The following is a 13,664-nucleotide window of genomic DNA, read 5'->3' on the forward strand; positions in this document are numbered from 1 at the left end:
TTATTCGACTCTGCGCATGTTTTTTATGCTATATTTAACCAGTTATGTCAAAAAATAAAAGGGTAGAAAATCGACCATTTTTCGAAAATTTCCCTGTACTATAGTACAGGAATTTTTTCAAAAAATTGCCAATTGTCGACCTTTTTATTTCTCGATAAAACTGTTTACTATAGCACAATTGGCATGCGTAGAACGCATTATTCGACTCTGCGCATGTTTATTATGCTATAGTAACCATTTATGTCAAAAGTGTTTACTATTGCACAATTGAAATGCGCAGAACCCATTATTCGACTCTGCGCATGTTTATTATGCTATAGTAACCATTTATGTCAAAAAATAAAAGGGTAGAAAATCGGCCATTTTTCGAAAATTTCCCTATACTATAGTACAGGATTTTTTTCAAAAAATTGCCAATTTTCAACCTTTTTATTTTTCGATAAAACTGGTTACTATAGCACAATTGACATGCGTAGAACGCATTATTCGACTCTGCGCATGTTTATTATGCTATAGTAACCATTTATATGTCAAAAGTGGTTACTATAGCACAATTGACATGCGCAGAACCTATTATTCGACTCTGCGCATGTTTTTTATGCTATAGTAACCATTTATGTCAAAAAATAAAAGGGTAGAAAATCGGCCATTTTTCGAAAATTTCCCTGTACTATAGTACAGGGATTTTTTCAAAAAAATTGCCAATTCTCGACCTTTTTATTTTTCGATAAAACTGGTTACTATAGCACAATTGACATGCGCAGAACGCATTATTCGACATTTATGTCAAAAAATAAAAGGGTAGAAAATCAGCCATTTTTCGAAAATTTCCCTGTACTATAGTACAGGATTTTTTTCAAAAAATTGCCAATTGACATGCGTAGAACGCATTATTCGACTATGCGCATGTTTATTATTCTATAGTAACCATTTATGTCAAAAGTGTTTACTATTGCACAATTGAAATGCGCAGAACCCATTATTCGACTCTGCGCATGTTTATTATGCTATAGTAACCATTTATGTCAAAAAATAAAAGGGTAGAAAATCGGCCATTTTTCGAAAATTTCCCTGTACTATAGTACAGGAATTTTTTCAAAAAATTGCCAATTTTCAACCTTTTTATTTTTCGATAAAACTGGTTACTATAGCACAATTGACATGCGTAGAACGCATTATTCGACTCTGCGCATGTTTATTATGCTATAGTAACCATTTATGTCAAAAGTGTTTACTATTGCACAATTGACATGCGCAGTGCTTTATATGATCATATATTGCGATATCATCATCTTGTAGTGCTCCAGAAACCAGTTATTGTCGAAAAATAAAATGGTCGAAAATTTGCTATTTTTTTTAAAAAATCTGTGTACTATATAGTACAGGGAATATTTCGTAAAAATGGCCAAAATATAAAGTTTTAAAATTCAATTATTATGCAATAATATTGCTTTATATGATCATATATTACAATATCATCATCTTATAGTGCTCCAGAAACCAGTTATTGTCGAAAAATAAAATGGTCGAAAATTTGCTATTTTTTTGAAAAAATCTGTGTACAGGGATTTTTTCGAAAAGAGCTCAAAATATCAAGTTTTTAAAATCCAATTATTATGCAATAATATTGCTGTATATTATCATATATTGCGATATCATCATCTTATACGGTCCCCTAGAAACCAGTATTGCCGAAAAATAAATACTGTATTGGCTATTTTTTTTTCCCGAAAAAATTCAACTATTATGATAATATTATTTTTACAGACAACAGAAATGATACACTTTTTGGCAAGAATACATAAAACATTTAATAGTAAATACTTCTAAACATTTTTGGTACCATAGATTAAATACTACTATCTATTCACTCATTTGAATTCCTGAATAGCTAATTTGACCTTTAAAATATTCTTTAGTTGAAAATTACTGATTATATATTGCATTAAATTTTAAATGTTTAATAAAATACACTTTATTTCAAGTAAAAAATATTTTAAAGATAACATTTATATTCGTACCTTGAAGGATATTGGCACCTGTGCTCATGCTACCCCATCACATTTATTTTCTAGTTGTTCAAGAGTATCCAGCAAGTTCATATTTTTTTATATTATATAGATGTAAATACGTGAACGTGATTGGTTGAAACTGCATCACATGATGCGAGGATCGTAAATCGTATATATCCTCGAGTACGATGATATTGACTGAGTAATTTTCGTGTAATTTTGGAAAATATATATTCCCTCGAACAAAATATCATTCCCTCTGGGATGTCAAATCTTATATTTAACCTCTAAGCAGTCAATATCTATAATAGTCAATATAATAATAATTCATTGGTGAACACAGTAAGCACATTAAAACTAGTATTTTTCCTATGTGAAAAGTATACTGAACAACTATACTAGACAGACACTCTACAGCACCCTAAAATACCAACAACAAACACCACAGAATGTTTTCATATAAATAAAATAATTTAAAATTAAAGCATGTTCTATTTGTACTATCCTATTTTATTGAACTAAAAAGGTGTACTGCAAACTGTATATCAACATACTATGTATGTATTTAAAGCACCAATCTTTAAACAATAAGTTAAGTACAACTAATTTTGTGCGTTTGTTTAGCATCAAATTAAAAATAATTTATTTGGCTTTTAGCTTTTCTAACCATGTAGTAAGTTCATCAACTTGTAGCAATACATTCGCTTTGCTTGTTCCACCTGTTGAGGTATACTGCTCAACGCTGTTCTCATAATTCCAAACCTCACTAACATCTTTTTCAAAATAAGTACTGGAAAAAGAAAACAATTTTTTTATTTTGTTTTGTTCATTTATTTGACCAGCATAATATCACAAGAAGATACAATAACATGCAATACAACATATGAAATATGCTGGGCAGGGGCAGCAAAGCACTGTAACTAAATTGAGTCAGCTACCCCAACCTCTATTTAGTTTTTGTCCATTTCATGGTTATCCTCAATGGGTCAAGATTACCTCTCTATTATTAATGTACTGGCAAAAATGTACTCTGTTATTTAATGATCATATGTTTTTGAGCTGTTTCAACTTAGTATAACTATCAGGAACTTTCAGCTGATACTGACCTAACTGTCTTTAAATCAGCAAGTGATAATGACGTCATTGCACAATCCTTGTTCTCTGCCAACGCAACCACTGAACCGGAAAGACCATGAGCTTCACGAAATGGAACCTAACAAATATATAAGTATATGCAATAAAATTTACACAATAGTAAACTTTCCCTTCCATCACGCAAACATAGCTCTTAATGTTGTAATTCCTCCTCTCAATCCACACACTCCCTTTTATTGTGGATGTAGCATGCAATGAAATCTACATTAAACAGCAACTTCACTTCCCTCATGCCACATGGATATATGGCTCTTACTGTGTTATTTCCTCCTCCCTCCTCATTTTATTGGTGTAGCCATTTGAGTTTAAATCAACCTCGCACAGCAGGTGAATATTCACTGTATTATAGTATAAAGCTATTTTAAGTAGTCAACTTACCCCCTTTCGTACAAGGTAGTAGGCTAGATCTGTTGCTAGCATGTCAGGGCTCAGAGCATTATACATAGTCTCACGGTTAATTGAAAGCGTTGATATAACACCTGTAGCAACTCTAATCACGTCTAAAGAAAACAAAATATTATTATCAATATTAAATCACAAATAATTATAATCTATAACTAATTTCTGTCTGCACTTCAGTGTATTATTTTGTACAGCATCTCCTATGAGATAAATGGCATTGCTCTTTTTCATTCTAACTGTAGTATGATAATCGAACACAAGATAAAAGTTACATATCAGTTTTAAAAAACTGCTTTAACAGTTATACAATGTATAAAATATAATAATAGCAAAAGGTGACTACTATATCAAAGAATACACAGTATTGTAGACTCCTATAATAATTTATATTTTTTAGTATAAAAACAAAATAAAATGCGGACAATAAATTGAACTGGATGGCATTAATTTAAACATGATTTCATAAAGTCAATCAATCAACATTTTTATTCCAAAATCAAAATAAAAACATATACAATAACATTAAAAATGATATCCAGAATATTAAAAACACACAGGATGTACAGGATGTAAAGATACACATACCTTGCATTGTATCATACACATCAAAAGTTGCCTCCTTATCTTCCTGAAAATCTTTGTTAAACGCACTAGGTAGTCCTTTGACTGTCATCATAAAACCTGTACACTGTATTAACACACAATCATCATTAAAATATGTAGTACAGTAGTATAAATAAAATATATGCATTGATTAATGATTTTATTTCATTATACCTATCCCTTGAAATAAAGAATGACTGTGTTTTCTTACATTATTGCATAATTATATTATCAAAATCGTTTGCACTGAACAGTATTATATTTGTTAATCAGGTGTAAACCATTGACTAGCGAAAGCTATTTGTTTATACTGTTTTGCCTTTGGTGAATAAAGAATTACATACATACTTTGATCCTACGGTTTTCAAATCAAAATCAAATAAAAAATTATTTCTCTTTATTTTCAAATACAAAAAAACAACAGTGAAGGTACTTTGGTCTCTCACAAGAAATGATTGAATAAATAATATTTAATGGCTAGTTACAAAAGCAGTGAATACAATATAAGCTATAATACTGTATTTGGCTCCCAGCCAGTCCCTAGTTTGCTCGCTAAATCAACTGGGTCCAGGACATGCTTACTAAAATTAAAAAAACTGCTTTAATATAAAGAAGCAGACAAAGTGTCTAGAACTATAATTGTCAGATAATCAGAAAATTACTGACCCGTCCAACGACACGACCGCACTTGCCACGGATTAGCTCCAAACTATCAGCATTTTTTTTCTGGGGCATAAGGCTACTACCTGTGCTGTTTAAAAATACAAACAGATATATAAATTATAATGTATAAACAAATCTTTCTTTCTTAAAACATTAATTTTATCAATTAAACATTTATTATTTTTATAATAATATTGTGTGAAAAGGACCTAATTAAAGATTGCTAGATACCTGTAAGCATCAGATAACTTGACAAAACTGAACTCCTTTGAGCTATATATAATAAGATCTTCCGACAACTTGCTAAGATGAAGCATAGTTTGTGAAGACCAAAACAAAAACTCGGTCACAAAGTCACGAGTACTTGCACCATCGATGCTGTTAGCTGTCGCTCCGAGAAATCCAAGTTCTGAAAAAAGAATTATGAACACATTTATTTTTATAGATATGATGAAAATCATGTACTGTTTACTGAAACATGACATCTGTTTTGAAAAGTGGTGTGTTGATTTGGGGTTGGTAGGGAGGGGGAGATTTACAGTTTGGGGACAGAGGTGAGAATTGTCAACATGAGGAGCCTTTTAGTTATACTAGTTTGATAGTGTAGCCAAAGCTTTTGATTAACATAATTGAAAGCTTGAAAGTTCAATTACGTTCAAATGAAGTTTCAATCTCTTCGATACTATTCAATGACATTATCAAACAAAGTACTTATATAATCAGAGAACCCTAATGGAAAATTGATTAAAGACAGCATTTACTCAGGAGACTTAAAGGGACAATCATCTTTAAAGGGACAATCATCTTTAAAGGGACAATCATCTTTAAAGGAACACTCACCTTTAAAAGGAGTTATTTTATAAAGGGGAGGAGAGAAGTGCCTGTAAGAATGTAAGGGAGGGGACATTCTAGTTTGCAGTTTATCCTTAACATGCCTAAATGTTGATAATAAATGGGTTTAATTTTCATACCTTTTGCAAGAAATTCTCGATCAACATTAAAAGGATTTCCAGCCAAAGCACCACTAAAAAACAAACATATGGTTTCTTAAATATCAGTACATCAAACTCTAGTATAACAAGTTTTGAGATTTAACATTCACTGTGTGAAAGTGTATTTGGTTGTACAAAGTTTTTAAACACCTGTTGCTATAAAGTAAAGACCAAATTGTGAGCATGGGGAGTCTGGTTATATTGTCAACAACAAGCTATAACATTAATCACTGACCCAGCCAAAAATAACGGAGTGCCAACATCCCCCACAGTGATTTATGATTTATGATATAAACACCCTGATTCAAGTGTTATGACATGTATACATTATTGATAACATTGAGGAAATTCATGTCATGTCATTCAACTTTTATTGCCAATATATAAAAAAATACATTAAAGGCCCATTTACACTAGGACAATAACGATCGATGATAAATAGATAAGCATGCATTTTTCTTACATAAAACCATATAAATTAGAAACGTTTTAGGATATAGAATAATCATCTATGCTGTCTTTGATACAAATAATATTCAATCAATGACAATAAAATCGTTCATGACGTCATTTGATTGGATGTGTGAAAATATCACTTTCTTCAAAGGCAGTATAGATGGTTATCCAACAGTGATGAAAACTTTATTTTGTTTTATGTACGAAAAATGCAAATTTTTCTATTTATCGTCGATAGTTATCGTCCTAGTATAAATGGGCTTTTAACATAAAAGGCAACAGGATGAACATGTACAAACTGAAATAGTATATAACTTACGATCCTAGAGGTAAATAATTCATTCTATTAACAAATTCATCCATGTACTGCAAATCACGGTGAAAAGACCAAGCATAACTAATGAAATAAAATTAAAATTAATTGAATGTGAATAAATGTATTTGTTAGAACATAGAAATGATAAAGACGCTTGTAAATTACCAAGTGAACATTTGATTGCACTACAACAGGCTGTTTCATGAGTATGAACTCAATCTTCATGTGCTTGGCTCTGAATATAATAATGCACTGATTACTAGCTGCATTTATAGGAGTATGTTTCCATACGTGTTTGATCCAAAAAAATGACTGGGGTAATAATGTTCAGCGCATTGAGAGCTTGCTTATATGCCCTATATAAGAATGAACTATTATTATTATTATTAATACTATCACAACAGGTTGGATGCAAAAGCCGGTTTCCTGATCAGCAGTAGAAGTAATGCCAACTACATTTTTTGCCCCATTTATGGAAAGGAGAACCCCTATGGGCTTATATGCACACACACAAGTCAATCCTTTTAATTTTTAGTAAGGTATGGTATCGAATTGTAGCATGTGGTCCTTGTCTCAAAACTAAACAAAATTGGATAATAATTATAGAAACAATAAACATTATCAAATTTGAAATTAATCTGAACTCCTAATAATAATATAACAGATGTTCTTCATCATCTGAGGAAAAACTGTAAATGAATAACTACATTCAAATAATAATTATCTATACCTTAAAAGCCAATGGCTCCATCTGATTGGCTGTGCTCTCTATTTAAAAAAAAACAGTACAGGTATTATCAAAAAGAGATGAATTGGTCAGGGACTGCTAAAGTAAATAAGATTACAATAACTACAAGAGTCAGCAGTCCCATGACCTTAACTAAAATAAATTTATAATAAAAAAATAATGTATTAGGCCATGAATATACAAAAAAAAAGAACAATTATTATATACAAAAAAATTTTAATTAAATATGCAAAAAAAGAATTAAAGATAATAATCATGAAGGAAAGAGTCAATAGATGATAAAAGATGAGGAAAAGATTCAGTAACAGGTAATTGACGTAATGAGGGAAGTAATTGATATAGGTAATTATTAATTCAACATTTATTATTTCTATCAATGGTAAAACAATACAATAAAAAAAGTGGTAATGATATATATAGGTAATGGATATATTGATTGTACATGCAGTTATGTGCAATTATACTGGAGATTCACAATTAGTCCAGGAGTATTAGACTTTGAGGTAGAAATAAATATGCTAAAGCTGAATTTTTCAGGATAGGTCCCTAATGTTGTCTGAAACAAAATACTAAAAGTCCCCGGGTTTCCCCGTTGTGCTTCAACCCGATTGGGCCATTTTTCAAAATGGCGGCCATCTTAAAATTATTTACCATATGCTGACAACCAGTAGGTGTAAGTAAACAATCTTGGTGTCAAAATACTCAGAAGACCCATATTTATATTCACTGTAATGAAAAAGTTTAACAAAAAATGGTCAGAAATGCCTGTTTTGACCTTTGACCCTAAATTTGGATTATCTCAATATCTCATCAACAACTGGCCGTAGAGATTTCAAAGTTGTCCCAAATTATTCAGAATGCCCAACTTTCTATTCAGTTTAATGAAAGAAAAATACCAAATTCCTTTAGAAACCTTCTATTTTGACCTTTGAACTATTGACCTAGACATATTTTAATTTTATAGACATCTTGGTGATCGATAGGAGTACACAAGCGAAATTGGTGTCAAAATACTCAGAAGACCCATATTTATATTCATTATAATGGAAAAGTTTTTTAAAAAATGACCGGAAATGCATGTTTTGAACTTTGACCCTAAATTTGGATTATCTCAATATCTCATCAACGACTGGCCGTAGAGACTTCAAAGTTGTCCCAAATTATTCGGAATGCCCAACTTTCTATTCACTTTAATGAAAGAAAAATACCAAATTCCTTTAGAAACCTTCTATTTTGACCTTTGAACCCTTGATCTGGTCATATTTTATACCAAAATTGTATAGAAATCTTGGTGATCGATAGGAATACATAAGGGAATTTGGTGTCAAAATACTCCAAAACACCCATGTTTCTGTTTACTCTTATAGAAATAATGTACTAAATGCGATTGAAAGTGTTTTGACCTTTGACCTCTCTTTTTTTTCTAATCAAAATTCTCTAAAAATCGAAAATACTTCAGGACTATATGGTTAATAAAATAAGGGCATGAAAATCTGTTGAAGACCATAACAACTTTACAGTGACAATTTCTTTATAATCCATCTTGATAGATTTGTAAGAGTTTCATATTGTATTTTATTATTTAGGTGATTTGTCAAATGACACATTGTGACCCTTTGATACCTGAAATTATGGCCTCATATCTATATTGATGAATATTATTATTCGTCCATCGGACATTTTTTCTAGGCTGTTTCAGATAAATTTGACATCTCATGGCATGATGAATGGTATGATATGTCCATCATGCTATTTGGGACTTAAATTATTAAATTATAATGTAGTGATTAAAGACATAAGGTAAAAAAACATGGGTGTTTTGGAATATTTTGACAACAAATTCGCTTATGTATTCCTATCGATCACCAAGATTTCTATATAATTATGATATAAAATACTGTATTGGCCAGATCAATAGTTCAAATGGCAAAATAGGTGGTTTCTAAAGGCTTTTAGTATTTTTCTTTAACTACAGTGAATAGAGAGTTGGGCACACTGCTTAATTTAGGACAATTTTGAAGTCTCTACGGCCAGCAGTTGATGCGGTATTGAATCTTTAACCCAAATTAAGGGTCAAAGTTATAAATTTTGAAACCAATTTCGTATCCTATCGATCACCAAGATGTCTATAAAAATAAATATGCCTACGTCAATAGTTCAAAGGTCAAAATAGAAGGTTTCTAAAGGTTTTTGGTATTTTTCTTCCATTAAAGTAAATAGAAAGTTGGGCATTCCGAATAACTTGTGACAACTTTGAAGTCTCTACGGCCAGTCGTTGATGAGATATTGAGATAATCCAAATTTAGGGTCAAAGTTCAAAACATGCATTTCCGGTCATTTTTTTAAAAACTTTTCCATTATAATGAATATAAATATGGGTCTTCTGAGTATTTTGACACCAATTTCGCTTATGTACTCCTATCGATCACCAAGATGTCTATAAAATTAAAATATGCTTAGGTCAATAGTTCAAAGGTCAGAATAAAAGGTTTCTAAAGGAATTTAGTATTTTTCTTTCATTAGAGTGAATAGAAAGTTGGGCATTCTGAATAATTTGGGACAATTTTGAACTCTCTACGGCCAGTCGTTGATGAGATATTGAGATAATCCAAATTTATGGCCAAAGGTCAAAACAGGCATTTCCGGTAATTTTTTTAAAAACTTCTCTATTACAGTGAATATAAACATTGGTCTTCTGAGTATTTTGACACCAAAATTGTTTACTTACACCTACTGGTTGTCAAAATATGGTAAATAATGTTAAGATGGCCGCCATTTTGAAAAATGGCCGAATCAGGGTGAAGCACAACGGGGAAACCCGGGGACTTTTAGTATGTTGTTCCAGACAACATTGGGGACCTATCCTAAACATTTCAGCTTTAGCATATTTATTTCTACCTTTGGCCCTTTTTTTGTCTAATACTCCTGGACTAAATCATACTAACACTTGACTATTAGGTTAAAGTTCCACTACTTAAATGCATGTTTCTTAGTGCTTATCAAAGCTAAAAAATGTTTTGACAAAAAGTCTGCAAATTTCTATATTTACAATGGAATAACGGTGTAATTGTGTATTACTCTACACTAAATATTAGATACATTCATACCATCATGAATTGATCACTAAAGCTCTGTCTACACTATCAAACTTTATGTGGGAAACAAATGTGATGTGCCCATATATGGATATGATGATGTCATACCACTACCACATTTGGGCATATCACTACCATATTTGAGCACACCTTTTTGGTCAAACTAGTATGATAGTGTAGACATAGCTTTACATTTGAATTCCCTTACCTGCATGTGTGTATAACCAGGCATCAGAATATCAACTTCACTGAAAATTAAAGACGACTGTTTCATAGCCATCTTAATATATTATTAGTACCTATGTTTACATTACATATGTTATTAAAAAATTGAAGGGAAAAAAAGAAGAAAACCTTCTTTATATATTGAATCACACAATACTGACTTCTTTTTTCAGAGTTTATATTAACATAATTGTAAGCTTGAAAGTTCAATTACGTTCAAATGAAGTTTCAATCTCTATACTATTCAATGACATTATCAAACAAAGTACTTATATAATCAGAGAACCCTAATGGAAAATTGATTAAAGACAGCATTTACTCAGGAGACTTAAAGGGACAATCATCTTTAAAGGAACAATCATCTTAAAAGAGACAATCATCTTTAAAGGGACAATCATCTTTAAAGAGACAATCATCTTTAAAGGAACAATCATCTTAAAAGAGACAATCATCTTTAAAGGGACACTCATCTTTAAAGAGACAATCATCTTTAAAGGAACAATCATCTTTAAAGAGACAATCATCTTAAAAGGAACAATCATCTTAAAAGGGACACTCATCTTTAAAGAGACAATCATCTTTAAAGGAACAATCATCTTTAAAGCTTGGTTCCCACTAGAACGCAACGCAGCGACGTATTGACACAAAGTGATGTATTGCGTAATCACAAGTGGGAGCCGACGACGCAATAGTGCTGCAAAAATCACAGGTCTGATTTCACGCAGGCGGGGGCAAACACAATTATTAGAAGGGCATTTGCTTACGTTGCGTCGCAAGTGGGAACCAATCTTACAGAGACAACTATCTTTTAAAGAGACAACCATCTTAAAAGAACAAATAATCTTTAAAGAAACAATCATCTTTAAAGGGACAATCTTCTTCTTCTGAATACTTACATTTTAGCTCTGTTGACAATTACTTGTATAAATTCAAGGAAAAATGTTCTTATTGAAGCCAAATTATTTCGCATCCATAGCCTCATATCTGTAGCAACCTAGAAACATAATTATATTATTACTGAATATTATCAGTTAATTTAAGTTTTAAATTGTTATTTTGTTGGAGACTTTAGCTAATGTTTATGAATTTTTTTTCACATATTTGTTTAGTTAAGTTTGTGAATTTGTAACTTTTACTTAAGAACGCACCAATTGTCATTGATTGAGTGCCACCGATTTAAAGGTGTAAGTTCAAATAAATAAATAAATAAATTATTTAATATTAATTTATAAAGGCAGAATACTACATTTTGTAATTATATCATTGCACACGTCTTAGTATACTCTTCTAATTTTGGCCCAGTGCTTCTAAAAATGTTGGATTACAGAAAAAGGTTAAAAAATAAAGGCATGGGGAAGAGGGGGAAGAACCATTGGGAGGAATGTGGAGGGGATGCAACCTGTGGGAAGGTTGGCACCATAACACTGTGTAAAATTATATATAAAAAAACAGACGCCTGCGGGGACCAACACTCTTATTTGTGTTAAAGTTTATTTACAAGTTTCATTTTGTTCTCTGTATTTAAACCACAACCTAGATTTGTTTGTTTGGAATTTACCTGATCATTTCTACTTCTTCCTGTATGCAGCTTACCAGCTGATGCTCCAATAAACTCTTTAAGACGACGTTCATTTGCTGTGTGTATGTCCTCATCACTTGGCTGCAACACAAACTGATTATTACTCCATTCATCATGCACCTGTAATAATAAATGAATGCAGATTACACATGAACATGTCAACAATACACCATCTGGATGTAATAGTTCTATATTTTATGGACTTATTGTGTTTTTTGTATTGTATTTCATTTTAAATATCTTGAGCATTTTTACAAAGATACACTAGACCATGCCTAACAATTATTAAAATATCCCAATAATATGAAATTACGTAATTGACTAGATATCACATCTGTATGTATGTATAACAATTAAATATTAGGTACATTAATGAATATTATGTATTATGACTAAATAAGGGCATGTCACAACTAAATATGGACACATTATTAAATATATTGTAGGTATCCTGACTAAATATGGGTACACCTTGACTAAACATGGGAGTATTCTGACTAAATATGGGCATGTCCTGACTAAATATGAGAGTATTCTGACTAAATATGGGAGTGTCCTGACTAAATATGGGTCTTGACTAAATGTGGGCGTATCCTTATTAAATTTGAGAGTATCAAGACTTAAATATGGGCATATTCTAACTAAATATGGGCATATACCTATATATGGGCATACCTGAAAGATATTCTTACTGTGCGGAATGTTTCTCGCAGTACTCGTTCAAGCACCAGCAATTATAACCTGACAATCCCACGAACTAAACGAAAGACATTTGCTGACCGTTCGTTCGCCGTAGCAGGACCCAAAATTTGGAACAGATTACCAAGTTACATTAAACACTTAGACGACTATAATCAGTTTAAAAAACATTTAAAAGCACTATATTTCAAACAATGTTACGATACTAATTGATGTGAAGCGCCGCTGATTATAATTAAATGTTGTATAAATGTGCGCTATACAAGTAATAATAATAATAATATCCTAACTGAATATGGACATATCTTGAATATTGTAAATATATTCTAGAGAATGAGCACCTTGTTAAGACCATCTTGTATTTCTTTCATCTCATCTTCGGTAACAATATCAACCTTTCTCAGAGCCTTTACGTAAGCCTGACTTCCAGCCAGGTCCTCTTTCCACAACCTCTTGTCGAAGGAGATTGACGCATTGAATCTCTCCATGATAGGATCTGTCATTCCTGTGAATCTTCCTCCCCATAGTTTACCAGCCTAAAAAGATGGTTTGTATCAATAAAAGTTAGGCCCAATTTTGCTGCTAATTACAGACCACTTTTTGAACAAGTAAACATATTTACCAGTCTAAAAGATGTTTTGTATCATTAAAGATTAGGCTCAATTTTGCATCTAATTACACACCACTTTTGGGACCAGGAAAAATAGCTTACTAACCTA

At 31.5% G+C, this 13,664-nt stretch overlaps 1 protein-coding gene across 3 annotated transcripts in view; it reads right to left on the reverse strand.

Moving 5' to 3' along the window:
- Window positions 1-1,796: 1,796 nt before the first annotated feature.
- The window catches only part of LOC144834715 (argininosuccinate lyase-like), a 43,081-nt gene continuing 31,213 nt past the window's right edge, over window positions 1,797-13,664 (reverse strand). For all 3 annotated transcript variants that reach the window (XM_078689613.1, XM_078689614.1, XM_078689615.1), the window contains 13 exons: window positions 13,287-13,481; window positions 12,226-12,366; window positions 11,564-11,661; window positions 10,651-10,690; window positions 7,330-7,367; window positions 6,603-6,680; window positions 5,807-5,859; window positions 5,067-5,244; window positions 4,839-4,923; window positions 4,155-4,257; window positions 3,546-3,667; window positions 3,119-3,225; window positions 1,797-2,802 (listed from right to left, as the gene is read on the reverse strand). In XM_078689613.1, coding sequence (XP_078545739.1) covers window positions 2,655-2,802; window positions 3,119-3,225; window positions 3,546-3,667; window positions 4,155-4,257; window positions 4,839-4,923; window positions 5,067-5,244; window positions 5,807-5,859; window positions 6,603-6,680; window positions 7,330-7,367; window positions 10,651-10,690; window positions 11,564-11,661; window positions 12,226-12,366; window positions 13,287-13,481 — 1,386 coding nt within the window. In that variant the 3' untranslated portion in view covers window positions 1,797-2,654. The remainder of the gene's footprint in view (window positions 2,803-3,118; window positions 3,226-3,545; window positions 3,668-4,154; window positions 4,258-4,838; window positions 4,924-5,066; window positions 5,245-5,806; window positions 5,860-6,602; window positions 6,681-7,329; window positions 7,368-10,650; window positions 10,691-11,563; window positions 11,662-12,225; window positions 12,367-13,286; window positions 13,482-13,664) is intronic.

Source organism: Antedon bifida, chromosome 2 (genome assembly GCF_963402885.1).
Source record: "Antedon bifida chromosome 2, ecAntBifi1.1, whole genome shotgun sequence".
Taxonomy (NCBI): Eukaryota; Metazoa; Echinodermata; class Crinoidea; order Comatulida; family Antedonidae; genus Antedon; species Antedon bifida.